General features: G+C 39.8%; 2 protein-coding genes and 1 long non-coding RNA gene across 4 annotated transcripts; 1 reads left to right on the top strand and 2 right to left on the bottom strand.

The window, feature by feature from the left end:
* Window positions 1-13477: 13477 nt before the first annotated feature.
* LOC146572666 (uncharacterized) lies at window positions 13478-16044 on the bottom strand. Its single transcript, XM_085278498.1, has 5 exons — window positions 15849-16044; window positions 15626-15734; window positions 14932-15349; window positions 14441-14600; window positions 13478-13539 (listed from the first exon to the last, which is right to left on the bottom strand). The coding sequence occupies exons 1-5, from the start codon at window positions 16042-16044 to the stop codon at window positions 13478-13480; spliced, it is 945 nt and encodes a 314-aa protein (XP_085134624.1).
* Window positions 16045-16071: 27 nt separating this feature from the next.
* Window positions 16072-18507, bottom strand: LOC146572665 (uncharacterized). The gene is made up of 2 exons (XM_085278497.1): window positions 18453-18507; window positions 16072-18011 (listed from the first exon to the last, which is right to left on the bottom strand). Exons 1-2 carry the CDS (start codon window positions 18505-18507, stop codon window positions 16072-16074), a joined length of 1995 nt encoding a protein of 664 aa, XP_085134623.1.
* Window positions 18508-18871: 364 nt separating this feature from the next.
* Window positions 18872-23080, top strand: LOC146572664 (uncharacterized). 2 transcript variants are annotated; one of them, XR_014892736.1, is made up of 5 exons: window positions 18872-20272; window positions 20687-20750; window positions 21109-21261; window positions 21626-21716; window positions 22333-23080. It is a non-coding gene; the product is annotated as an uncharacterized LOC146572664 (long non-coding RNA). The 2 variants fall into 2 exon arrangements; XR_014892735.1 differs by lacking the exon at window positions 18872-20272 and having other exon boundaries at window positions 20283-20750.
* The last annotated feature ends 3865 nt before the right edge of the window (window positions 23081-26945 follow it).

Raw genomic sequence — 26945 nt, 5'->3', positions numbered from 1 at the left:
ATCTGCTCACACGGAGAAGTACTGTTTCTTACAGCCTGCGTTCAAGCGATCTTTTATTGCTCAATGTTCCATTTGCCAGAACTGAACTGGGAAAGAGGGCTTTTACTAATGCTGCCCCTTTCACATGGAACATGATGCAAAAAGACTGGAAGATAGCAGATCTTATTTCATTAAATGCTTTTAAGTCCAGATTGAGAGAGCCAGAGAAAAATGTTTTTAAAATGTAATTGTTATTTATAATATGTATGTAACTTTGTAATTTCAACGTGTTGTCGCCTCTTGGCCAGGACTCCCTTGCAAAAGAGGTTTTTAATCTCAATGGGACTTTTCCTGGTTAAATAAAGGTTAATAATAATAATAAAATATTACAAGTCTGGCCTTTAAAGGGTCCTGAACTGTAAACTCTTTAGATGAAGCTGTGCTATTGGTGAAATGGTCTGAAAAAAAGAGCATTATGTACAACTTGTTTCCCAGTTCATGTAGAAAAAGATTTTAAAGATTTCTTCCTAGAAGGCTACAAAGCTGGCCTGAACCAAAAAATATGCAAATTGCTTGCTGGTATTTGTGGAAAAAAGTGGTAGGCTTGACCTTGACATTGCTGGTGTAACTTTGTTTGTGGTAGCATTATGTTACAGTTTACATCCATGCATATGCTTTTAAAGCAAATACTAGTGAACCATCAGGTGATTTGAATTTTCTTCTGCTGACAGATAACTTTCTGGTAAATTATGTTTGCTTATGTTGCTTTGGTTAAACTTACCATTGATTGTTCCTTTGTTCTGGTCCTATATCCAAAACGTGTGTGGGTCATGATGTCATTAACTGCAGAACTGGGTACAACCAAATGAAGGGTTTTTCCTTTTGTATAGTACTGTTTATTTACTTTAAAGTAACCTCTTGAGTTGTACTGTATGCAGTGTTTTACATTTCAAACCATTTAGCTGCATAAATGAGTTTGTCAATTGGATAAATAATCTTACTCCTGTTTCTTTGTTTAGATTGTATTGTTTGGTCTAACCTATTTCTTAATGGTAGAGACTAATGATGTTCAGGTGTGTATAAAGTCTGTATAAATCAAGTGAGAGTTTGACGACCGGGGTTGTTTTGAGATGGTAGAGTGGAGATGCCAGGAGATAAATAAATTTGACCAGTCTGCTGATTCTGTCTACTTATCACTTTCCTTAGTACTTGCTCTACAGTACTTGACTACACAGCAAATTCAAAAGTGTTAAATTTTTTGGTGTTAATAGTCTCCTTGCAAAAGTAGAGTTAATTTTACTCTAAGCAGAGTCACATTCTTTTAATGTAACTCTGAGGTGTAAAATGATAGTAGTTAAAATCGAGTGTTAAAAATGAGTGTTTCTCTGTCAAATCTGGAGGTGTTACAATGGAAACATTAACTCTTGACCTCTTAATTCTGAACTCCTACAGGGGCTATGACACCAACAGAGTAAATTCACAGACTCCGCCCCCAGCACGGCTCCAATCGAAGCTGAAGTGAAGCCGTTTCAGAACATTTTGCTCTACATATTTGAGTTGTTTGCCATGCTTGGTAAGTCATTTTTTCAAAGATTGTTTCAATTGTTATTAGCTTTTACTTCTGTGGCTCTTTGGAGTTGAGACAAAGCTGTGTGAAAGGCATTAGCCATGTTGCTCGGTGATAGCATAATATTCTGTTTTAGCTAGCTGAAAGGTATTGTTTGCGGGCAAATACCACAGCCTTGAAAAAAAGCTTGCATGTGAATTTTCAGTCAAATTTTTGGTCAAATACACCTAAAACAATGTCTAGAATGTGAAATGTTGGTATAATGGTGCTACTTGAAGCCTGAAAACGATCGCCCATAAAAAAAACCGAGCAAACAGCAGTAGCAGACGTCCTGACTGGATTCTACGTTAGCATTTAGATCCCTCCAGAGTTTTGTGCACACGGTTTAGGTAAAAATGAAAAAGGTTGAGGTTTTACATTTAGTTCAGTATTACCTGTTGCCTGTGTCTTTGTCTTTTGGGAAAATACTTTACACAAGTAATGGCTCAAAGAGGATTCCTTTTTTTTCTACTGTGCTGCAATTGTTTACTGGATTATTTGTGCCATTAATTAGTGTCAACTAATTTTTATTCAATCTCCGCACAGGATATGCTTGTGAAGATGGAATATGGGGGAGAGCAGAAGTGCGTTGAAGTTCCACAAAGGGATGAATGAAGGACATGCATATTGTATTGAAGCAATAAGTGTTGAGAATGCTGTTATTTGCATTTACTAGCTCACCTATGTCAGACCTTTTGATAAACACAATTCTAATGAAAGTGAGAACATGTACACTGTTACATCTTTCAGAAAATGTTTTGAAATTGTGGTGCACAGTTCAGAATAAATGTTTTTCAAAAACCATTGCATCTTTTTAGTAAATGTTTATTTCCAAAAGAAATTTCTAGAAGTTCAGAACAGTAAAATTCCCGCTTTTTAGAATGAATTAGAAGATAACTCTTACGTAGTTAAACTAAAATACTCTTTGAGAGTTAATATATAAACTCTTAACACCAAGTGTTAAATTATCAACTCCAGACAGATTTGGTGTTTAACACTAAATCAGAGTTAACGTACCAACTCTCCAAAAAGAGTTAAATTAACATTTTCTGGTGTGGACCCATATAGACACTTTAATAGTGTTGAAATCAAATCCGACAGTGTTAATTTGGACATGCTGGATTTGCTGTGTACTTTAGACTATTTTTGTTATGGTTTGTCTTGCCAGACTCAAACCCAGGACTCAGGAATGAAGGTTCAGTGAATTTATTTATAGTGTTGGTGCAGATAGTGCTACATGCAAAGTTTTCTTAAAGTGCTATGTTCAAAAGTCCCATATGTACAAAATCCACTGGAAGGAAGGTTCAGTTAATCCAAGTCCCCGAGCCTCTGAGTCTCTCGAACAGAATCGCCTAACTTGGCCAAGCAGCACTCTCACAGAACTCCGCTGCGCTGTCCTACGCACAAGAAGAGACACATTAGAAATTTTCACCAAATAAATTGGAAACAAAGATTTACAGACAGGCACAGTAAAGACTACCACAGTTACACAACACTCAGGTTGTGTCCAAATTCATGGGCTGCATCCTCCTGAGGCTGCATTTGTAGACCGATTACGTCACAGCGACGCGCCGAAAGCTGTCCAAATTTGTAGACTGTCACTGTCGCTACCCGATCCGTACCGGAAACCCATGGGTACCCCGCATGTGCAAATCTTACGTCACTTCCTCTCTTTGCCAACATTGCGACATTCAATATATTTCAATGATACGGTTAGTGCCCAGTTAGCTCCTAGCATTTCTCAACAGCTCTGCCTCCTTTTCGACTACCAGGACATTTAAACAATGGATAATCCGTATACAAACAAATTTATGCTTTTCTCCTCAACAGAGAGCGTTCCCCGATTGAACAACGCCGTAAAATAAGAAGAATGGCGCCTAATTACAGAGTTAATAATACAGACTTTGTAATATGTCACGTGAAGATTCATCAGCCAGATGAAGTGTTTACTGACAATTGACAGTGATAGCAGACATCACCATCACTATTCCAATCAATCTTCTCCACACAGACAAGCATAAACACACTCGACTATCACTAAATCAAATTTAACACACGTTTGTAATGACGCTAATTCAGTTTACAATATGGTTCATTCGATCGGTCAGCAGGCGGCAGTATCCTCGTACACTGGGGAATAAACTCATTAAACGAACAGAAGAAGAAGAAAACCCCTGCACATGCGCGGTACGGATCGGGTAGACCCGATTTGTATGGTCCGACTTTGCACATGCGCAGTAAGGATCGGTGAGTTCTGATCCATAACTATCTTTTTATTTTTCGTTTTTGTCTACATCATATTGAAATGTTTCATTATTGGAAACATTTTAAGAGATAGTTATTATTCTTAACATCTTAACAGATACTCTGACCTGTAACTATCGTAAAACGCTTCGACCGGAAGTAGACATCTTTCGCGCATGCGGGGTACCGATCGGGTTTCCGGTACGGATCGGGTAGTGACAGCGTCCTCCTTTTCCCCGAATTTGAAGGATGGGTCGGGTGTGTCCTTCGTGGCCTACCATATCCCAGAATATGGTAGGCCAACAATGGCCAAACTGGAGTTTGGCCAAACTGGAGTTTGGCCATTGTTGGAAACAGCCAAACTCCAGTTTCCAACAATGGCGGCCGCTACTAAGTTTTAAAATTACTCTTACTAATCTTTCTGGGTCACAAAATAAACTTTTAACATATTTTCAGGCGAGAATGTGGGTATGTAAACATCAAATATCTTCTCGGTTTATCAAGATATCGCATATTTGCAAAAGTGCTTCGATGTTTTCAGAGACGTCTGCTACCCACCAGCTCGATAGCTAACTGGGAGCTCGAGGGTCACTGAAGCCGCCGAGAATGGCACAACTCCTGGCACATCATTTTCAGATCACCGCGGACTTAAGCTACTCAGGTTAAACATAATATATAAGTCACTTAGACAACCTAAAAATGTTATTGTCGGGCTTTTTTCAGTGTTTTGTTTTGTTTGTTTGTGAGTCAATCAGTTTGGCTGAGATTAAAGTTATTAGATTAGATTAGATAAAATAAAACTTTATTAATCCCCCGGGTGGGTTCCTCCTTGGTTTTCACACAGCTCACTAAACGTCAAACAGAAAACTGATAAAAAAGAAGTATGAGACGGTCGAGAATTTACGTCAGTGTCCTGTTATATTTTAGATAGCAAGGAGCAGACGGCCGAGTTTATTAAACTCCACCGAGACAGCGGTGACGCTAATCAGAAGTCTAGACCATCCAATTTCCCCAGACGTTTACTTCCGGCCTACCCGACCTTCTGAGGACACGACCCACGTAGACCGCGAAGGCCGGGTCCTCAGGAGGATGCAGCCCATGAATTTGGACACGACTTGTAAGTCAGGACCCACCTTAAATACCAACAGGTGATACACAGGTTCTTGATTGATTCAGGTGTGTGCAGGAGAGGCTGGGGATCCCAGGAGGATTCCCCCCTGCAAAGCAGGTAACCACACACAGAGCAGCAAGCATACAAACAGAGAGAGTCAAAGAAATGTTTAGGTAATCCAAATTTACCAGACAAAGAACAAAAAACAAAAACAAAATAATCATCACCATACAGGTCTTTAAGTGACTTATTGCCAAGGTCTAATAGTCTAACCTCTAAATGTACCATCCAGTAAAGATGGAGGGAAAAAGTGATTTGCAGTTAAAGGAGGCTGACACTTTCAGCTCTTATATATTTATTGGAAGTTTTAGCAATAACATTTTTAGTGTTCATTAGAAGTTAGGAGTTCATGAAGAGTGTTCATTTACTTGGAATTAGCGGGGGAGGTTATATCAGTACAGAACTGAAACTGCTGGGTGAGTCATCTAGTGCATCATAGCGCTCTCTCTCTCTCTCTCTCTCTCTCTCTCTCTCTCTCTCTCTCTCTCTCTCTCTCTCACACATACACTGTAAGTACAAAATAATATTAAATAGCAATAATTAATATCAGCAGCATCATTCTGGCTTTTGATCCGCACTATGGACAACAGCCATAGTTAGAGACCAGGCAACAGACAAAATAATTGAAGCATAAGCCATAAACTCACACCACTCTTCAATTAGGCTATCACAAGCCCCAAACAGATTCAGCATTGACAAGGTAACCTAAAGACAAGTGTAATGTCCACAAGCCTGGAACAAAGAAGAGAGAGAAGCCCTTTTAAACCTCAGGTCTTCACAGAGAAGAAGCACATTCATTTATCTCCAAAAGTTGATTCTGTTCATCACAACGTAGCTTTTTAAGTGGGAGAAACGTTTTGTCACTCATCCAAGTGACTTCTTCAGTCTCAGCTGACTGCAGGTTTCCCCAATCTTATAAACAGTACATTTGCATAATGACTGAAACCAGCCCACTGAAGGAACAATGGGTTCATTTATAAAATTCTTTATTCAATAACAATTTCTGACCATCTTCTGTATTTCACACAAAAATATTGCAATATGAGTACATATTTTGTACTGAGACAGAGTCCAGCCCCTCTCCAGGAGACTGGTTCCAGAGCCCAAGCCATGCGTAGAGGTGAGCCCGACTATATCTAGCCGGTACCTCTCAACCTCACGCACTAACTCAGACTCCTTCCCCACCAGAGAGGTGACATTCCATGTCCCTATTGCCAGTCTTGGCAGCCGGGGGTCAGTCCGCCAGGGCCTCCGCTCCTGGCCGCCACCTGGCACACAATGCACCCGACCCCTATGGCGCCTCCTGCGGGTGGTGGGCCTGTGGGAGGATGGGCCCATGTCTCCTCTTCGGGCTGTGCCCGGCCGGGCCCCATGGACTAAGGCCCGGCCACCAGACGCTCGCCCTCGGGCACCCTCCCCGGGCCTGGCTCCAGGGCGGGGCCCCGGTAACCCTATCCCGGGCAAGGTAAACTGTTCCCTCGATATCCTTTTCATAAGGGTCTTCTGAATCGCTCTTTGTCTGGTCCCTCACCCAGGACCAATTTGCCATGGGAGACCCTACCAGGGGGCAAAAGCCCCCAGACAACATAGCCCCTGGGATCCCTGGGACACACAAACCCCTCCACCACGATAAGGTAGCGATTCAAGGAGGAGAAAGGGAGCCACCAGGCTGAAGAAGGAGTCCTATCGGGCTCCTTCTTCAGCCCGATCATGCTCTGGGGGGACTTCTCTTCAGCAGGGACAGGGAAGCTGGTGAGAGTTGATGGGAAGATGGATGGAGCCAAATACAGGGCAATCTTGGAAGAAAACCTGCTGGAGTCTGCAAAAGACTTGAGACTGGGGCGGAGGTTCACCTTCCAGCAGGACAACGACCCTAAACATAAAGCCAGGGCAACAATGGAATGGTTTAAAACAAAACACATCCATGTGTTAGAATGGCCCAGTCAAAGTCCAGATCTAAATCCAATCGAGAATCTGTGGCAAGATCTGACAACTGCTGTTCACAAACGCTGTCCATCTAATCTGACTGAGCTGGAGCTGTTTTGCAAAGAAGAATGGGAAAGGATTTCAGTCTGTAGATGTGCAAAGCTGGTAGAGACATACCCTAAAAGACTGGCAGCTGTAATTGCAGCAAAAGGTGGTTCTACAAAGTATTGACTCAGGGGGCTGAATATTTACGCACACATTTATTAAAAAAATGTTTGGAATCATGTATGATTTTCGTTCCACTTCTCTCGTGTACACCACTTTGTATTGGTCTTTCACGTGGAATTCCAATAAAATTGATTCATGTTTGTGGCTGTAATGTGACAACATGTGGAAAAGTTCAAGGGGCCCGAATACTTTTGCAAGCCACTGTAGGTTCCCAGTTAATATTTATATTGCGGTTGCTGCCTTCTCCTGTTGTGAGCTTATTTTGCTCGCTATTTGCTCTGTGTAATATCCAAACACATAATTACCTCTCACTGCATTTGGAAAGATTTTGGCAAAATCCCATTGCAACCTCCATTAAATGTGCTGATGCATCAGTGCACATTCTCACAGATCTAAGATATCGTCAAGCATTATCAATTCAGTCAAACCTCTTATATTTATAGTCACTGAAGCATCTATTGGTTTTGTTTCATAGATAAAATTGAAAAGATAAGATTAACGGTCACAGCCTCTCTTCCTTGGGTGTTGCACTGACTCACCTTCAACTGGTTCTGTAAGGTATTTTCGTCTGAGCTGAGGGACATTGTGCAAGAAAATCCCCTTTTGCCCCTGTGATGCTGGGTCTTCTCATATCATACGGGATAGTGTAGATGCTAGTTTCAATCAAGTATCTGAAGAAGGTCAGCCTTTAAACAAAATAAATAAAAACCCACACCATCCTATCTCTAAATTACCACACATGTGAAAAATAATGGAAAAAGTTGTCATGTCACTACTGCTGCTTTCATGAACTCAAATGAGATACTATTACTGTCACATCCGCAGTGGCAGATGAGGGGAGGTTGGAAGTAGCACCCAAGATGCAAGCACGGACTTTGATGAGAGTGAGCTTTATTGTGACGGTGATAGAACAAACAGCAAAGGAGGTGGCAAGTGCTGAACCTAAGATTAACTAAACTGGAAAAACTAACACAAGCAGACCTGAAATGGAGACGCAGGGAGAATCAGGAAACCAACATAGGATGATGCAGGGAAATAACACAGATGAACCGGCAACAGGCAGGAGAACACACAGGGCTTAAATACACACAGCAGTAATCAAGGGACGAGAGACAAGAGGGGAACACACCTGGGAGAAATCAGAGCTGACGAGACAGGGGAAACGTAAATTGGACACACTCACATGAGACAGAGACCTTCAGAATAAAACAGGAAACTCACAGACACAGAGAACCAGACAAGACACTGAACTTACCAGATAGATTTACAAGCAGACAGTGTGACACCATGGACAGACAGAGGGAACACAGAGAAGTGGGAGCAGGCAGGCATAGATCAAAACCCTAACAAATGGCAAACCTTAACAAAAGATATAACAGAATAAACAAGAACATAGAATAATATAAAGAAAAACAAAACACTGAGTCATCAGACTCAGGACCATGATAATTACTATTTTAGTCAGACTTCAGAGGCATTGATGCCCCTAAAACAGCTTTGTTGAATGTGACCAATGATCTGTCATTTAAAATAGTTTCAGGAAGTTGTGAAGACTTGATTCTGTTGGACCTCAGTACTGCTTTTGATACTGTAGATGACAAGTCTTTTTTGTAATTCCCTGTGGTTTGTCTTGAAAATAATAACATTGGATGACTAATAACGTCTTCCAGTTAAACAGTGACAAACAATTTTTGCACCCTCCAGATCTCTTTCTCTGGAAATTGACCCTGTGCTCGAGAAAATGCTAACTTCCTGGTTTGAGACCGGGTGTGGGGTTGTACATTTCCAGTAGCTTTACTTTGCGGTCAATCGCTACTGCGAAGATATACTCCAAAATCATGTCCAAAACTCGAAAACGGAAAGATCGCGTTAAGTTACAAAGAGGAGAAGGTGGGAACACTCACCACTGTTGCGTCATAAAAAATCTAATGATCAATTTTGACGTTTAAAGAGTTTAGATCGATCAGTTGTTTACATCACTCAACACAAGCAGTACTGCATTACTGCATGCAGAAGACACATCGTCCACATTCAGAAGCACATCTCTGTATAGTGACTGGTCTTATGATTTAAACAGGAAAATGTTCAGCATTCAAACTACAGGACAAGAATAGTCAAACCAGATGTTTCCCCCATTATGTCGAGATCAGCTAGTCAAGTACACACCTACACAGCATGTTAACAAACCGTGAAAAAAGCCACACAAAAATGAGTGATTGCTGGTAACGGTTTCTATACATTAGTATGTACGAAGGGTATGTTGTGACTTACCTTAAAAATTACAGTGGTCCCTCGCTAATAACGCGGTTCACCTTTCACCTCGCTGTTTCGCAGATTTTTTAGTGCAAGTTTGCATGCTTATTTTTTCTTACGTCACATTGTGTCCTGCGTCCTGATCGCTGCAGACGATCTCATCCGTGCCGTCTCTCCTGTACAGTACAGAATCGCTGCATCGATCACTAGCAGTGTGACTCTGAAGTGCAGTACTGTATGTCCATGATGCCCACGAAACGTTTTGCACCGTCAAAAAATAAAATTGGCTACTTGATTTCACCTATCGCTGGTTATTTTTAAAACATAACACCCGCGATAAACGAGGGACAGCTGAGAAATATAACATTTGAATCCATTTTCTCTTTTGCCCTGAGGCGCGGGGAAAAAATATCGACAAGTCGATGAACATCATTTACAGATATATTGTGTAAATGCCCAAGACATCTATAGAAATGTAAATCGCCGCTTAATTCATTCATTTGCTTAACTTGTTTTGGACCGTAAACAGGGCACAAATAGGACACCGGAAACAAAGCTCCCCACAGGAGTTTCCGCACCGGAAGTAGCATATGCTAACGTGCACATAGTCAATTTAGGTAAATTCACCTCATATTTAAAGTCTTCAGTTGATCCAAAAAAAACTCCTATATTGACTTCATTTCATTGGCTCCCTTTTAAATCCAGAATTGAATTCCAAATCCTCACATACAATTTCTGGAATAATCAGGCTCCATCTTATCTTACTGACCTTATAGTACCATATCACCCCATTAGAGCAGCTCGCCTCTGAACTGCAGGCTTACTTGTTGTTCCCAGAGTATTTAAAAGTAGAATGGTTGGCAGAGCCTTCGGTTTTCCAGCCCATTTTTTATGGAACCAGCTTCCATGGGACACGTGGATCTACATCAAAATGATATTTGCGATGAAGGGGGAAAATGCGCTGGATCTTGTTTACACAAACATTCCCCGTGCTGCAGAGTTTGCGTGCTTCATTAACAAGCTGTATTGCCTGATCTTCAGTGTCAACACTTGCTAGTCAGAGTTCAATGAAGAAGTTGGTCTTGATGAACATGATGGTTTCTTCATCAAAACTTCCTTCTCCTTCAACTGCAAGATGCTTGAGGCCATAGTTGGCAAAACCTGGAGAAGATGCTGCTCCAAATAAGTGTACCTTCATCCCGTAGACAGTGAATGGAGTTTCAAGGTCACTGGTCTACCACCACAAGAACCATAGGTAATCGTGGTCACAAGCATGCACATGGAATTGGTAGAACGATATCACACATGAAAGTTCCCTGGGCCTCTTTGGAAGCGACACAAGACTCCGAGCAAGGTGTTTGTTAGCTCTGGACCAGTCAGGAGATGGTCATTTAGTGAAGTGCCTTGGAACTTGGCAGAGGCATCAAAGACGATACGAATCTTTCCAGGTTTTTGTGGATGATACACACCATGGTGTGGGATGTACTAAGCTGGGCCCTATTTCAGGAAGCCGGTTTAGTGCAAACTCTGAGTAAGTATACCCTGAGTTAATGAAAACTCTGGGTTTTCGGTTTCACAAAGCGAGTTTAGATTAATTCTGAGTGAGTTACTATGACGACACACTCCGTGAAGCTAACCTGCCCCCTAGCAGGTTTACTTCAACTAACCCTGACTTTCTCCGCCTCTTTGTCAGAAACCTGACTGTAGGAAGTGTCAGACATGGCGTGCTCCTTCCTTGAAGAGCCAGTAGATGTTGAAGCCCAAATTCTCCGCAGAGCTCTCCGCCGGGAGAGAGTGATTAGAGCGCGTTCGGACATTTTATCATTTCCTGATGATCTCCTGTGTGAACGTTACCGTTTTTCAGCACAATCTATAATTTATTTGAATAAAATCCTCAGGCCTAATATTGCTCATGTGACACATCACGGACATTCTCTCAGTTCTGTACATATTATTTGTATTGTACTTCGGTTTTTTGCAAACGGGAGCTTTCTGTATAATATTGGTGACGCTGAGCACGTTTCCAAGGCTACCGTCTGTCGGGCAGTCAGGAATGTTACAGTTGCACTGAAACGTCTCCTGTACTCGTTTGTGGTGTTCCCCGGTCATAGACCCACAAGATTTATCAAAGAGGGATTCCACAAAATTGCAGGTATCAGGATGAACGAAACTTAATTCATGATGTGGTGATACTTGAACTACTACTTAAATTTTACATTTATTCTCACGGTTCCCAGGCGTGATTGGCTGTAGAGATGGCACTCACATTCCAATCATTGCTCCTTCAGTAAATGAAGGAGACTATGTGAACAGGAAGTCTTTCCACAGCATTAATGCACAGGTACATAGTTCCCTGTAGCATTTCAAACTAACAAATTATTTCATTATAGTAATGGATGCTAATTTGTGTTCTCTGCACTGTGAAGATCATATGTGATGCTGCCAACATTATCACAAATGTGGAAACCAACTGCTCAGCCTCTGTGAGTGGTGGTGGTGGAGGACCCCCACCTGTTTTTCGGGCCTCCGCTTTTTTTTCTGTTGGCTATAACGGGTCACATTTGAGCATACAGAGTAAGCAAATATGTACTTGTAATGCTCAGATAATTTCAATAAGTGCTTACAGAAAGAAAATTAATGTAGCCTCTAACTGCAATTGATTTACATCGGACAAACAGACCAAGCACTATGGCCCATAATACAATTACACCTTACCTGTTTGGACTATATTTTTATATTTCATTTTTACTTGCTGCCAGGAACGTTTGGGGCCTGTTGGGTTGCACCTGCGCTCACATCACGTCACAAAATAAAATGTATAAAATACAAAATAAAATAAAATATAATAAAATAACGTGTTAAATGGGTGGAAATCCCTAGATCAATGTTTAAATTAACACTCACGCATTGACTCTGTCGGCTATGTTTTGCCATGCATCCTCCCTTTCTTTTGCAGCTGAGGCTGTGTTACTTTTTTTCTGCGGAATTTGCATGTTATCGGCATATGCTGCCATCAGAATTTCGGCCTCAAGCGCTGTAAAATACATTGACCGCGCCTTCTTTCCCTCCGTCTCCATGGTGACTCGCTTAATCTGTGCTCCACTAATCAGGGCTTTATGTATCCTCGTGCGCGCGCTTAACTTCCCAGTCAACACACATACGTGGGGCCCAAATAGGGAGCATCAGGGCTAATATTTGGGGCCCACTTGGGAAACCCAACTGGGGTCCAGCTAATTTTGTCCTCAGTTTCCATGGTGGCCCCAAATGTGTTTGCCCACATAGGTTAATGACGGACCCTGGATGGGCCCCAAATCAGGCCCAGCCAATAAACAAGTGTGGGACCCAGATGGGTAGAAGTGGGTCTGATAGTTGGGGCCCACTTGGGTTACCCACCTGGGACCCAGCTACTTTTGTCCTCAGTTTTCATGGTGGCCCCAAGTGTGTTTGCCCAGATGGGTTAATGACGGGCTCTGGATGGGCCCCAAATCAGGCCCAGCCAATAAACAAGTGTGGGACCAAGATGGGTAGAAGCGGGTCTGATAGTTGGGGCCCACCTGGGTTACCCACCTGGGACCCAGCTACTTTTGTCCTCAGTTTCCATGGTGGCCCCAAGTGTGCTTGCCCAGATGGGATTTTGGATACTACAGTAAGCTAAAATTTAAATCACCTGTACAACAAAGTCAGTTTATCTTTTTTATTAATACTGATTAATATGACATTTTAACAGTATGCAGTATAACAGTAATTTTTTATATACTATACAAATATTTTTTTTGTTTAGAGAACATGTTGACAAAAAAGGTCCCCAGTATACACAAAACAATAACAAATCAATGTTATACAGTTTAAACGAAAAAGAAATGCACTGAAACACAGCTTCTCACTCATTCAGTGATCCATTGGTCCTGAAAAAAAAAAGTGCATTTTTTCACAAATAACATCAGATTTGCAATACTACTGGAGTTGTTTTGAAAGTTGTGCTGATCAAGTTGTTTGACTGGCTGGAGTTCCTGGAGCTGATTGTGCAAAGAAGAATATTGCACAAACTGCTAAACATAACTGGAAATTGTTCACATACCGTAACACAGTGAGGAACCAAAAAACGGTTTCGTGAGAGCTGTCTTCAAGTATGCTGCAAACCAGAGAGAAATATGTGGTCATTCCTGGCAGCAGCCATCACCCTCCAGAACAACATGAGCTGATGCCCCCCCCCCCCCCATAAAAAACCCAAACATAATTTCCCTCAATAATACAGTATTTGTAATTAATTTAATCTCCACAGTCTATCTAAACCGAGTCACTAAGGTATACCTCTCCTGCACGCGACACTGTGCCCTTGCCATGCGATTTCCTCCTCTATCTCTTGCACCAATAAACCACTTGGATGCTGCCTTTTCTGCCTCTTTTCTGGTAATCTGGCTTGTAAGAGCATTTTTTTTCAAGCTGCCTGTAAAGCACAGATATTGACCACAAGAAAGTGAGACTATATTACTGAATCTAAAGACACAGCTGTAATTCTCTTTTTTTGTTACATACTTATATTTATACTGTGACACGGCATAAGATCTCACATAAATGTAGAACCAAAGTATTAAAACCTTAAATCAGTGAGCTCGTTCAGTGAGAGACTGAGATTACCAAAAAGCACCACTGAACGACACAGGAAATCATTCCTGCCTGTGGCCATCTCCCTGTACAACGCATCCACTTAACACACTGTTTGCTGCTACAGCTACACATGTTTCTTTTCCAAATATTTATTTATAAGTGACTTATGTATGTATGTATGTATGTATGTATGTATGTATGTATGTATGTATATGTATATATTGTACTATTCTTAGTTAGCGTATTGTCTGTCTTGTCTTAATGTTGGTTTAAAATGGAGCACTGTAACAAAAAATAATTTCCCCCAGGGATCAATAAAGTATTCTGATTCTGATTCTGATAAATTGATTGGAAGACTGACTACAGCTGAAATGAGCATCTGTTATTCAAACATCAACAAAATATCTTACAACTAATGAGCTTACCATATAGCACTTCAAAAATCTTAAGCCCTCGAAATTCCCGCTTTCCATGGCGCCCAACGAAGTTATATTGCCTGGAAAGAACATTGTCCATAATGAAGGCCATCATTCTTCTGGTGGCTTCATCAACAGTGCTCCCTCCGATCTCTGCCACAACAGCAACCTTAGGACACACAAGGACAATAATTTTACCGACAGTAGTACCATCAGTCACACCTAAAAGAAAACCTGCACAGCTACACAGTAATTAGGCTTAATAATTTTGATGCTATTTGATTGAGAAAGAGTTAAGTATCAAAGTCAAACACTTGTAAACTTGTAAAGTACAACTTATTTTATTTTCAAAAACAGCAACTTTTGTGGAGCTCACCTGCCGCCACTTCATTGCACTGACCATGTTTGAACAAACACCAACTTTCCTTAATCATAACTGCTAGCATAAAACGCAGATTGAGGCATTAATCAATTATTGTCATTACATCATTATTATTTACCACTTCTTTCAGGAAGACAGGGTCTATCAGTTTTTGTTCCAGTGCTTCCACGTCTGCGACTGTCCGGAGAGGAAAAACAGCACCCTCGGGTAATACTGCAGCAACTGGTCCATCACGTTGTTTGAGGAGAGACTGTAGCATTCGACTGTGGATCCTCTGAGTCTCCTTAATGTCTTCCAGGAGGGTTAGAACACGTACAAACATGCTGGTATTGGTGGCTTGTACAAGTTGTCTTGGAACTGGTTGTGAAACCACAGGTGAAGGAGTTGAGGGTGGTGGTAGCTGAACAAATGGATGAGTGACGTTCTGGTGGGGAGTTTCACTTGAATGTCTATTCTCCATTGCTGATGTTGATGAGGTCTCTGGCTGTTCCGCAGCGTTGTCCCAATCCTCATCCGAGCTTGACTGGATCACTGGCCTTAAAATGAATTTAAAAAAATATTAAAAAACCCCACAAACAATTTAGTTACTGGTTAGTCCTACAAACTAAAAACATTAATGTATAGTCCGGCATCAAAAGGAGTCTAAAACTGATTTTTAAAAGTCAAAAAGTTACAAAGTGCTATTTTAAGATCATATCTAAATCTGGTGAGCAGTAATGGTCTGCTAAAGATACTGTCAGCTTGTTTTTGTTTTTCTTATAATCACCACAATAAATTGTTGCTTTTAAGGCGTTTTAAAGAAACATAATTACCTCCTTTTCCGCTTCCCTTTTCCCAATCTGCTTCCAGAATCTGACTCAGTCTGCAGATCAGAGGTTGCTTCAGACCTCCGCAGTTTCACCCTGGAATTTTCATAGTTTTCTGTAAATTTTTGACATACATCAACAAAATGTTGTTAGTGAAATTACAGGGAAATTTTTTGTTCTGTCTTTAATGACAGAATATTTGGTAGCAATAAACAAAAATGCTTCTTACCAGCTTTCCCCAAGATGCGAACTCTGTACTGTGACCAGTTTGCATCTGGAGTAACTCCATCCTTTACAGCCTTATTGATATTGACTCTCCCTGGTGGCCAGAAACAAGAATCTTCCGCTGGTCCTGTAAACCACTTGCAAGGAATTATGGATACACCTCCACCATCCAGAAAATCAACAACTGCAAATGGATGCATGCTGGTGAGAAAGCAAAAAGAAGCCAACTAGTACAGCAGTGGCAATGCCACATATCCAGACTTCAGTGGCAAAAGCACCATTTTCTGTTTTAGTTCATCAAGTAATACAAGATTCATTTGTTTAGACAGATTTGAAACAAAGTAAATTCCAAGGCATGTTGAGTCCAATGGATAGCTGAAAAAGGCATTACAGTTTTCAAAGACCTGACACAGTGCTTTGACAACTTGGCAATCCTGTAAAATGTTTGCCACAATAAGAATTTTTCCCCCTACATTGAAACAGTTATCTCCCATGGAGCAAGAAACATATGTCTGTCCATCAGTGTATTTTCTGTACTGCTTAAAAGTTCCAAGATCACTTGTTATTGGTCCAGAGTTATGAGGCTGTTTAAGAGGAGAGGGAACAGACATCCTCTCTTTTCTTTTCTTCTGAATACTTTGCGTCTCATAGACGCGCTTGACAATTTGTTCCACAGGTTTATGAGGCCTCCGCACAATCTTTTTCAGTTTACCCAGGAAGGTTTCAAATGGGAAGCAGGAAATACTGTCCAAAGGTCCAAACTTTTTCGCATCTTCAGCTAGGTGTATTAAATTATGTACATTATAACCAACAAATTCAAGACCATAAATCGAACCAAAATCTTTCACAAACTGCTTTAAAACATCCTCTGCATAATCACAGTTCTCAATACACAAATCAGGACTAAGAAGAATTCTTATAGATACAGATAAAAGTATAAAGTGTCTATACATTTGGCTTGGTATATTATTAAATAAAACAACTGGGCCTGTGTAAAGCAAAAATTGTCTCAATTCAGTTGCTTTCCACATGCTAATTTCAAGGAGAGATCTTGGTTTCCTTGCAAAACTTTTAGGCAAATGTTGCCTGACAGAAACCATGAATGCTGAAATCACGGTTAGAATTTGCATAGACTGTCTGCATTTTCGGGGACCTTTTAACCAAAGATAAATAAGTTTTCGCATTACCCCCAGACACACAAGGTGCATATAGTCCAGCACAAAACCTGAGACTAGTCCCACACCCAACTCATTCAGAGGTGACACCCCAACCTGATGCTCTTTGTAGGCCATAGCACGAAAAGTCTCATCAGTCCTTTTCTCAGCAGAAATTTCAGGAAAACACAATCTCCTATTCACATACATGCCCTTTTGAGTGCACCGCTCACACGCATAATAGCCAGTGTGTCCCTTCACACATTTAAGAAAAGCACGAGCAGGTGCATCACAAATGAATGCATCTGGAGCAGCAACACTGAAATGGACACCATTATACTGAACTCCATCTTGTATAATTGCCCTTACATCTTGTACAAAGTCATTCAAGTACTCCTGTACATTAGAAGGTTTGGTTGTACCTGAGTATAACCCGATCACAAAAACATCACAATTTGGGATCTCCTTGATTCTACCCAGAATAGGCCACAGACTAACATTGTTGCTGCAGAATAAAGGTAGACCATCAACATTAATTCTAAGTGTTAGATTGTTTGTTAGTTTCTTTAAATCAAAATCTAAAAGCTCCAATGCTGCAACAATTGAATTCTTTAAACCAAAATGGTAGTATGATCCCCCAGCCACATTTATCACATTACATTTGCGGGCAGTTGACATCAATGTTCGAGCATCTAGTGGTACATTAAGACCTTTCTGTCTAAGAATTTTAAGAAGGGCAGACAAAGCATTATGTGACACATTGTATTCTGCAGCCCACTCTGCAAGTCCTTTTGTATCATCTGGTGTGTCTGAAAAAGCATCAGAATCGAAACAGTCATCGTCCAGATCAAATTCATTAAACTCAGACACCCCACTTTCAGAGTCTTCAGGAAACACGTCAAAGTCCAAAGCATCATAAAAAATGTCTGCAGATTGTTCATTTTGTGAACTGACTCCAGCATGTTCATCGCAATCATGGTACTCTTCCACAAGGGGTTTATTCTCAAAAGAATCTGAGAAAAAAATTAAGTCCTGATGATGATCTAACTCATTCTGCTGTGAAACGAGACGTAAATGTTCAACAACTTTCGCAGCTATTTTTCTTCTCTTTGTCCTCTCAGATTGCTCCATTGCTTTCTGAAAGATAAAATGTATAAAAATGATAAAATGTAGTATTTTTCAGTCACCTGGGTAACAGCTTGGATAGGTTACACTAACTACATCAACAGGTCCTTACTCAGAAATATTATTGGGGCCTGACAACTATCCAAAGCACATTTACATGTTATTAATCGTGGTTAATAAAGCCATTTTCTTAAATTTCATTCACTTTAGCATTTGGCTGTCACTTGTGTATTAGAAATATAGGAACAAAGATGTAAACACAAAGCGCGGAACCGATGCATCAAAATGTGTGAGATGTCAGCTTTTTCGCCGAGGGCAGGTACACTGACACTCCGTCAGGGCTGAAAGCCGACAGCTCACTAATTCTGATGATGCAGGTTTCATCACTCTCCAACCAAAATTAACTGAACCAGCAGCAAAAGAAGATCCAAACTACGCTTCATATTTGATAAATACTGTCATTAATTCCCTCTTGCTGTCTTGTTTTCACCACAATTTTAAAAAAAAAAGAAAAAAAAAAGAAAAATCACACTTCCTGCACAGCTCTCTCGTAGTGTACTTCGAGAAAAGTTTCCCCATCTGAAATCTGTTTTCCACATTATTCCCTTGCTTATTATACATCAGTGTACGGTTGTGCTTAGCGCTGTTGTCAGTTGTTTTTTTGTGCCAAATTATGCCAAATTGCAAAAAACTCAGCTTGTTCTCTAATAAAACCTCTGTAACTTTGCTCTGCTTTACTTCAGCAGCATCAGGTAATGTTCATATATTGATTCATGGTTTTCTTCAGTTTTTGTTCAACTGCAGAATATTTCTAAGGTTATCTGATTTAAAAAGCCACTCCAGGAAAATCTCCTTCATGTTTTTCTGTGTTTTATCCTCAGTTACTTTGGCATAAAGACATCTGCTGTGATGCTTACACCAGCCTTAAAAGCTGTTGTATTACAATAAAAGACCCTGACATCGCTTTATAAAGTAACAATTCTAATTGTTACAAACTCAAAAAAAGATTCCTACTAGTATATTTCTGGCATGAATCAAATTTTGAATATAAATGAATTTTGAAATATACACTGCTTCTTATGTCAAAGTCTGTAAAAATAAAGAAAGAGATAAACCACACATAACCCTTGCTACTATTCACTCCACTGTCCAACAGCAAAATCAAACCAATATACAGATATTAATAACATATTAATGTAATAGTGTGACTATGCAATTTATAAGTAGCCATAGTCAGCCAAGTCATAATCAAAACAACAAACATCTCAAGTTTTGAGATCATTGCAAACCCTCCTGGCCAATAACCACACAAGCTGTCCATGAAGGAAGGTTGATAAAGGAGCATGCACAAAATTCAAACAAATTTAAGCCATAATGAAACAAATTAAAATAACAGTGCACATGCACAAATCAGGCACCAGACAAACACTTAAAGATCACAGATCTTTAGAACCACATCCAAAGAGCAATTGCTTTTCTTTTTTATAAATAAATAAATGTGTAGATTCTAGCCAAATATACATTACAAAAGGAAAAAAGGAGGGCCACAGCAATCATAGTAAAAGGAGTTGGCACTGTGGCCCTAACAAGACCGATCAGTTCTGCTTAAATAATCAGTTTCCCTCATGTACAGAGCTTGCACAACAGTGAGAGGCAGATTCTAGAGTCAGTACACTATTTCTGATTAAGTTCTCACTAAAACAACTACACACATAAAGTTGCATGAATGTGTATGAAATGTGTATGAAAAAAAAACCCCAAACAAATCAAGAACACCTATATTTTATTTGCTTTTTCTGGAAAAATGAAAACATGTCTTCTACAGAAATAGAGTGCTCACTGATCTGCCTCTCTGACTGCACTGAAAAAAAGGGACTGGCCATCTCTTGGATTTATGTAAGCATCTTGCATGTATTTAACACAATTGCCTCATGTTTTAAAGTTAAATGTAACTATATAGTGTAAAAACTACATGATATGCAGAAAGGGTGTATTAAATTGTTCATATCATGTTCAGGTGAAGTAAGTCAATAAGATAGCAACGTTAAATCTCGTGAAACCACGCGTGATTTCATCTCGCGGGCTTTGGATCGTGGTTTAAAAAAGGCATCCATCTCAGTCAAGTCGAGCAGCCAACTCTACGTTTTTGGTATGTCTTGATTTTTTGAATTAATATTTACCATATTTCAGACAAATGTAGTTAAACGTCTAGAGTGTCGCCATGTAACATGCTAAAAAAGAGCCGTTAGCTTATTTGCTGTTTTATCTGTTGTCAAAGAATTGGCGCTTTTTCATTTGAATTTGTCTTTGGCACAAGAGCCGTAATATCACATTAAACCTAATTACGAGGCACTCATAACATAATTTGGTTTTCTGTGTGAATAGATTTGCCAACTGACTCTTCAGTTACATTGTGTATTTACTGCACCATGGTGTTAGTGAGATTTTGGACATTGAACAGCTTTAGCTAATATCATCAGCGGCATTATGCTAGCTTACATCCCTACCCCTCCTGGCCTCACCTGCTGTCCTTTTGTTTTTGTTTTTTTTGCTGCACATTGAGAGACGACCTCTATTCTGCATTTCACCAGGAGTCAGCTGATGGATTGTGGGTTCAAGGTGTTATGGTAAGAAAGTATATTCTATTTTCGTTTCTGTAACTTAATTATAATGGGTTTTTTATAATTATTAGGTGCATGCATACTCACCCTATTAATACAACTGAGAAATCCAAAATCTGCCATAGGTTTAACTTATACCTGTATGTATTGCCAGAAAGGTGATTACTGGACTCGCATTAATGCACACTTGAACTGAAATGAGGTTGTAACTTGTGGGTTGTTGGGTTGCAAATCAGAAACAAACATCTTTGGATTTTTTTTAATCCCATAAGATCTGGAAACACAGTTTTTGTTCAACAAAACATTACTGATTAACCAAGCACAGTGCCTGCTGTTATTTCAAGATAATTTTATGTCATTTCAGATAAAATGCAGCATTCCAGTGCATCCCAACCATGCCTTTACAGTCAAGGTTTCTGACGGAGCTGAGTTTCTCTCTGACAGTCTGCTGAAAGTGTTTGCAAAGTGATCGGGGGAACAGGGCACAAAGCTAAAGGATGTAGCTGCCATTATGACAGTAAGAACTTTAAAATTCTTTAACTACAAAGTGTATATGTATTGCATTAGGTCAGTAAAATTTTTATGCTACATCCATTGAAACAGTCAACTATTACCTGTGAGTAATGATTCCACTAAAAGGATGCCATAATTTTCGTCATGCATTTACTGGCCCACTGAGAAAAATTTATCTTTTTTTAAAAATAAATGTTCTGGAAACTATATATCCATAAAGTTGATGTCAAACAGGAACTTTTGATATTGCTTTGTAGATGCTGGTGTTGCATGTTGACTGGTTTAAAAAGTCAAGAGTTTTTGTCTGGGATCATTTTCTTCTGTGCTACTGAAAAGTTCACAAATCTCTGTTTTCTTTGTTATAATAGTCAAGGATGACATTAATGCTCGGAGTCCCTCATCAAAGTGCTCCGCATCTGTGTGAAAGACAATTGCACCATCTTGGTGCAGGAGTTCATGGTGAGTGTTTTATGAGTAGATTGTGGATTTGCAACCTTTAAAAATGCATTTAGTTATCCACTTGATCCTCATTGGACTGGTTAGGACCAGTAGTCCTCTTTAATAATTTGAAGTTCACATGAGGCCTGGTAGTGAACTCGGCCACCGGCCCTTGAGGCCCCACCCCCACCCCTGTATTAGGGGTCACATCAGTGTGAAAAAACTTTAAATTTGTCATTCTAATGAACAAAGGAAAATCCCACCAATATTTACATTAGCTTTTGTTTGAAAAAAAAAAAAAAAAAAAAAAAAAAAAAGACCAACTGACCAACAGCTAACCAAATTGTGGGGCTGAAAGTCTAAATTCTAACATCTTCTGAGTGACATAGCCTGGATTTCTGATGGGCCGGTGTCTTTCTAACAAAAACTAATGTAAAGCATTTGAAATTATTATGTTTTTCACCCTCTCTTAGAAACTCTGTTAGACCATGAATGGCAGCATGGCAGGCCACTCTTTGGCTATAGCTATTTACTATGTTGCTTGCATTGGTTTAAATTACTCTAACATTAGAACTGGTAGATTCAAAAGAGATGAGTTTAAAAAGGAATCTTAAAGAAATGTTTTGTGTTTAACCAGGACTTGACTGAGGCCACTGCACAGATTGAGAAAACCACAATGAACATCTGTCTCCAGAGATGCGCCAGGCAATGACTTTTCTGATGTTGTTCTTCAAGATCTGGATAACGTGACCTTTGCAGTAGCCATGCTGTTTGGACCTTTTTTATTCCTTCAACATGAGTTACCCATCACAACTCTGCTACACTTTTGAGGTGATTCAATGGGTGGTAATGGAGTTGGATGCAACTCAGCTCTCAAGAAAAGCTCACAACTAAGACAAAACTGCTCCTGCAACGAAGCTCACTGTTATGCATGTGAGGTGACCAGCTCTAGGTGAGAGGACATTTAAATCTCACACTTGTTCTGCTGCATTTTTGAAGCTCAATTCCAGGAACAGATCGCAGGGTTCATTTTTATATACTCTGCAACTGCCATGAGGACGAGCTGTTTTTTGTTGTTGTTTGTTTTTCCTTTTGCTCTGTACAAGTTCTCTGTCTGTTTGGCAGCATTTTTAAATTTCTCTTTGTATTTTTTCTTTCTTTTACTAGTGAAGAGATGTAGCGTGAACAGTTATACAGTCTAAATATCCCATATGGGTCGTGTGAAATGGTATTTTCAGTTTCATTCAGTTGAAGTAAAGAACGTTGAATATTTCTAAGTGTGCTGTTTTGAACCAAGATGTCACAGTATGATCAGTGCTGTAATTTTTGACAGTCACTGTATCAATGTTATTTTTGCGTCTCTTGAATAAAGTTTTTGACCTGCAAGTGCTAATTTCTTTAGTTATTGGGGTAAAATGGGTAGTGTTAATAGGAAGGTGTTTGCCAATTCAGTAACCTAATTTAATGTTAATGGAAACTAACATTACCTCAAATTGTTTAGTTATAATTGTTGTTTAACTGAATCTTGATGTCAGAGGCCTTAAATAGAATGTTTTGTATTGTTCTTTCCCAACATTTTTCAAAAGAAACAGTCTAATTTCTTTGCTGCGATTGATTCCAGAGAACACGGAAGAACTGACATTATTTAACTGTTGATTTATATAGATTCAGTAGAGGAGTAATGTCAGTTTAATTCTTTACCTACTGCAGTGAAATTAGACATGTTGTTTTGAAAGGTTACTGGTGGATGCCAGCAACCATCTTGGAAGAGAACAATACAATCTGTTATAAGGCCTCCATTTGAAAATTGTGTATTTGATACTAGAATATAATAGCAAAATGTAATTTGAAGATAACATGTAGTATTTAAGTGACCAAGTAGTATTGGGTAAAAGTTATTGAATCGTGTTGGGATAACGTGAGAAAATTGTGAAGGATTAAAATATTCCAAGAGCTCAAATTACTTCATCAAAACATGTTTAAGTCACATTTTATCAACACAAATTGCACAGGTTTATTGAACATGAATAAATTGTGTTAATTTAACTCAATGGTTTAAGTTGCTGCCAAAGCAAAACATCTGTGTGCAACAAATGTCCACCATTGAATTAAGTAAATCCAACAACATATTTTTTTCAGTGTGCTGTGCATGCTCCTGACACAGGGGCAAAAGCTGGGGACTAGTTGCTCATGGCCATGGCCTACCCTCATCACTTAGCGGTGAGGAATGAAGCTGATAAAGACAACACCAAAGCAATTTTGGTTGCTCTGATAGTGAAAATACCCTCCCATATTCCTCTTAAAAAATTAGAACTTCGTTAAATTGGTCTAATACAGTCCTTTATTAATACTAATCATAGAGAAAAACCAAGATAACGTTTAAGTACAACTTGATGTTAAGTACACGCAGTAATTAATTTTGGTGCTAGTTAAGCAGTATACAGGACACCAGAAAATGCTTTCAAACTGTGAAAATTGGCTAAATCCAACATTACATAAAAATTTCAACTAGCTTAGCATTGCTTGAGTGCTAGGAAAAAGTTTGCCAGCACTTGTGCCATTCATTACTTTGCAGCATCATAACTTTGTAAACATTTCATTTATACTTAGGGATTCAAATTAAGTCAAAAAAGTTCTTACCCTTACTGCAGATAAGTTCATAGCTCAAAGATGCACTTAATCCAAAAATTGTCAGCTTAACTGTCAGCTTTGTCCAAGGGCGCGAAATGAAGAATGTTCCAGAATGGGGGGGGGGGACGGGTTCAAGAAAACCTCGTGATATTTCATGAAATAACGCGAGATTTCAAAAAGGGTTAACCCTAACCCTCCTACATTGAGTGAAATTTTTTTCCCACTCAAATGTAAAACCATTTATTTTATTTTATTAAGCGTCTTACAATTTTAAGTCATATCTGTTCTTTGTGTTTCACTTATATTAATATATTTTATATGTATATTTTGTTATTAATTAAATATACATATGCTGCCTGTGGCATAATTTATTATCAGTTATTTCATCTTAATTCATGTTTATACTTACACATGACTAATAATTATACTTAACTAAGGTCATTAAACTCAGTTGCCTGTTCATGCAACTTCCCATATGTTACCCATATGGTGCCCATAGAACATAGCCCATCTGGGCTGGCTCAGGTGGGTCCTACCTGGCTAACCCAGGTGGGTCCCAGATTGGATGCCCATTGTAAGCCCATCCCCACTTGGAACCCCCATAGCCCATGTGGGGCCCACATACTGGTGTTTACTGGGTTGGGGTTAAAGCAACTCCACGTTGACTGAACTAATTGTTATCAGCCTTTCTGAAACCGAATATTCTGAGTTGGACAGTTCGGGGTTACTCAACCCCGAGTATCGTTTTTCACTCTGAGTTTTCTAAACCGGCTTCCTGAAATAGGGCTCTGGTGTCTTGACAATGTGTTGCTCTGGGACCTTTTCAGCATCTCCATGGGCTAGGATCTCATCCATGAATTTCTTATAGTCCATGTAGTACTACTTGTTCTTCTTGAGCCTTTTTTCTAAACATTTGAGACGATGAATAGCACATGCCTTGTTGTTCAGCAGGTTAGGCCTTTCACTCTTGAATGGGAGTGGCATCTCAAAATGACCATCCTCCTTGTGCCTAATGGCAGTCTTATCTTTGTTAAAAATTTGAGATCTTCTTGAGAGACCTTTGTATCTTCTGCTGTTTCTCAACAAAGTCAGACTCCAACATCTTTAGGACCTCTGTGGAAGAGATCATTTCCTTTATTTGAGTTATGTAGACATAGTGAACCTTGTTGGTGAGGTTTGAAGAGGGCTGAATGTCAGGCACCACTTCCTTCACAATGACTTGGTGACTTACTTCGAAGGCATGTCCATAATCGAGACATGGATTTCCATAACCCACAATACTCCATCCCAGATCAGTTCTTTGTGCGAACGGCTGATTTTCCTTTCCAGACACAACCTCACAAGAAACAAGTGCTTGGGGGCAGTTTTACCCAATCAGCAGACCAACATCACAGCTTTGAAGTGGAGCGATCTCACTTGCAATGCATTTGAGATGAGGCCATGTCTGAATGTGATCTCGGTTTGCAGGTATACAATCTCTGGCATATGTTACTGGTAGGGAAATGGTCTTGAGTAGCACCCTCTGACTTGTAGACCTGAGAGCTTGCAACAGGACACAACTGTGTTTCTTGAAGACATGGTAGTGAACTTTAGCTGAGTCGATTCACCTTTGATATGCAGAGCTTGTGCAGTTTCTTCAAGAATAAAGGTTGTATCGCTCTGTGTATCAAGGAGTGCGTATGTAACCGGTTTCTGCTTCATCCCGCTGCAACAGTTCGGCCCAAACAGACTCCTCGACTCTGCGTTGTGTAGTGTTTTTAAAAAGACAAGGAGTCTCTGATCGTTCGTTGCCACTTTATTTCCTGAATTGAAACAACGGTGTATTATCAGTGCACAGGCTCGCCATACACCACTCCGCACAGCACACTCTCGTATGGCTACGGCAGACTGGCAGTGATTACTGCAGCAATATTACAATTTCTAATATACAATAAAATAACAGCAACAACAAATGATGTACCTGAATGGAAACAACGGTGTATTATCAGTGCACAGGCTCGCCATACACCACTCCGCACAGCACACTACGGCAGAACATCTCATTAGCATTCCGCTTTAGCATACAGTTTCACACATTAATAAACAAATGAAAAGTACATAAAACTGGTGTTGGACATGTGTCCACTAAGCACTTATTACACTCGGTGCTCGTCAGTTAATCAAACATGTTTATGTGTCTGTACTACTTAGCTATATCGTGTGCGGAACAATACAACTCACCTCTCGTATGGCTACGGCAGACTGGCAGCGATTACTGCAGCCAGCCTCACCTAACCAGCCACACCGAGAGGGGGGCGCTGTTTCCCCATTACACTGATATTTGTGGCAAGTGGAATAATACCACATAAACACTGTTACATTCCCCCCCTGCTGAATTCCACTTGCACACTCAAATAAACAAACACCACAAACAAACAAAAAACACCCTTAAAAAAAAAAAAAATCAGGTACACCACAGTCACCATAACACAAACAGAGGACAAAAACCCAATAATCCTCAAAAAAAAAGAACAAGATAAAAAAAAAAAAATCCAATAGCTAATCCACAGCTATCAGCATGTGATAAATCTGTTCAGTAATACCAGGTCGTACAGTCACAAAGAAAATTCAGTCAGAGGA

This window comes from Mchenga conophoros, linkage group LG6, assembly GCF_057382185.1.
Source record: "Mchenga conophoros isolate Kocher_MC1m ecotype Shallow Benthic linkage group LG6, M_conophoros_male_GT1.1, whole genome shotgun sequence".
Classification (NCBI taxonomy): domain Eukaryota; kingdom Metazoa; phylum Chordata; class Actinopteri; order Cichliformes; family Cichlidae; genus Mchenga; species Mchenga conophoros.
This window is presented reverse-complemented; position numbering and strand designations above follow the sequence as displayed.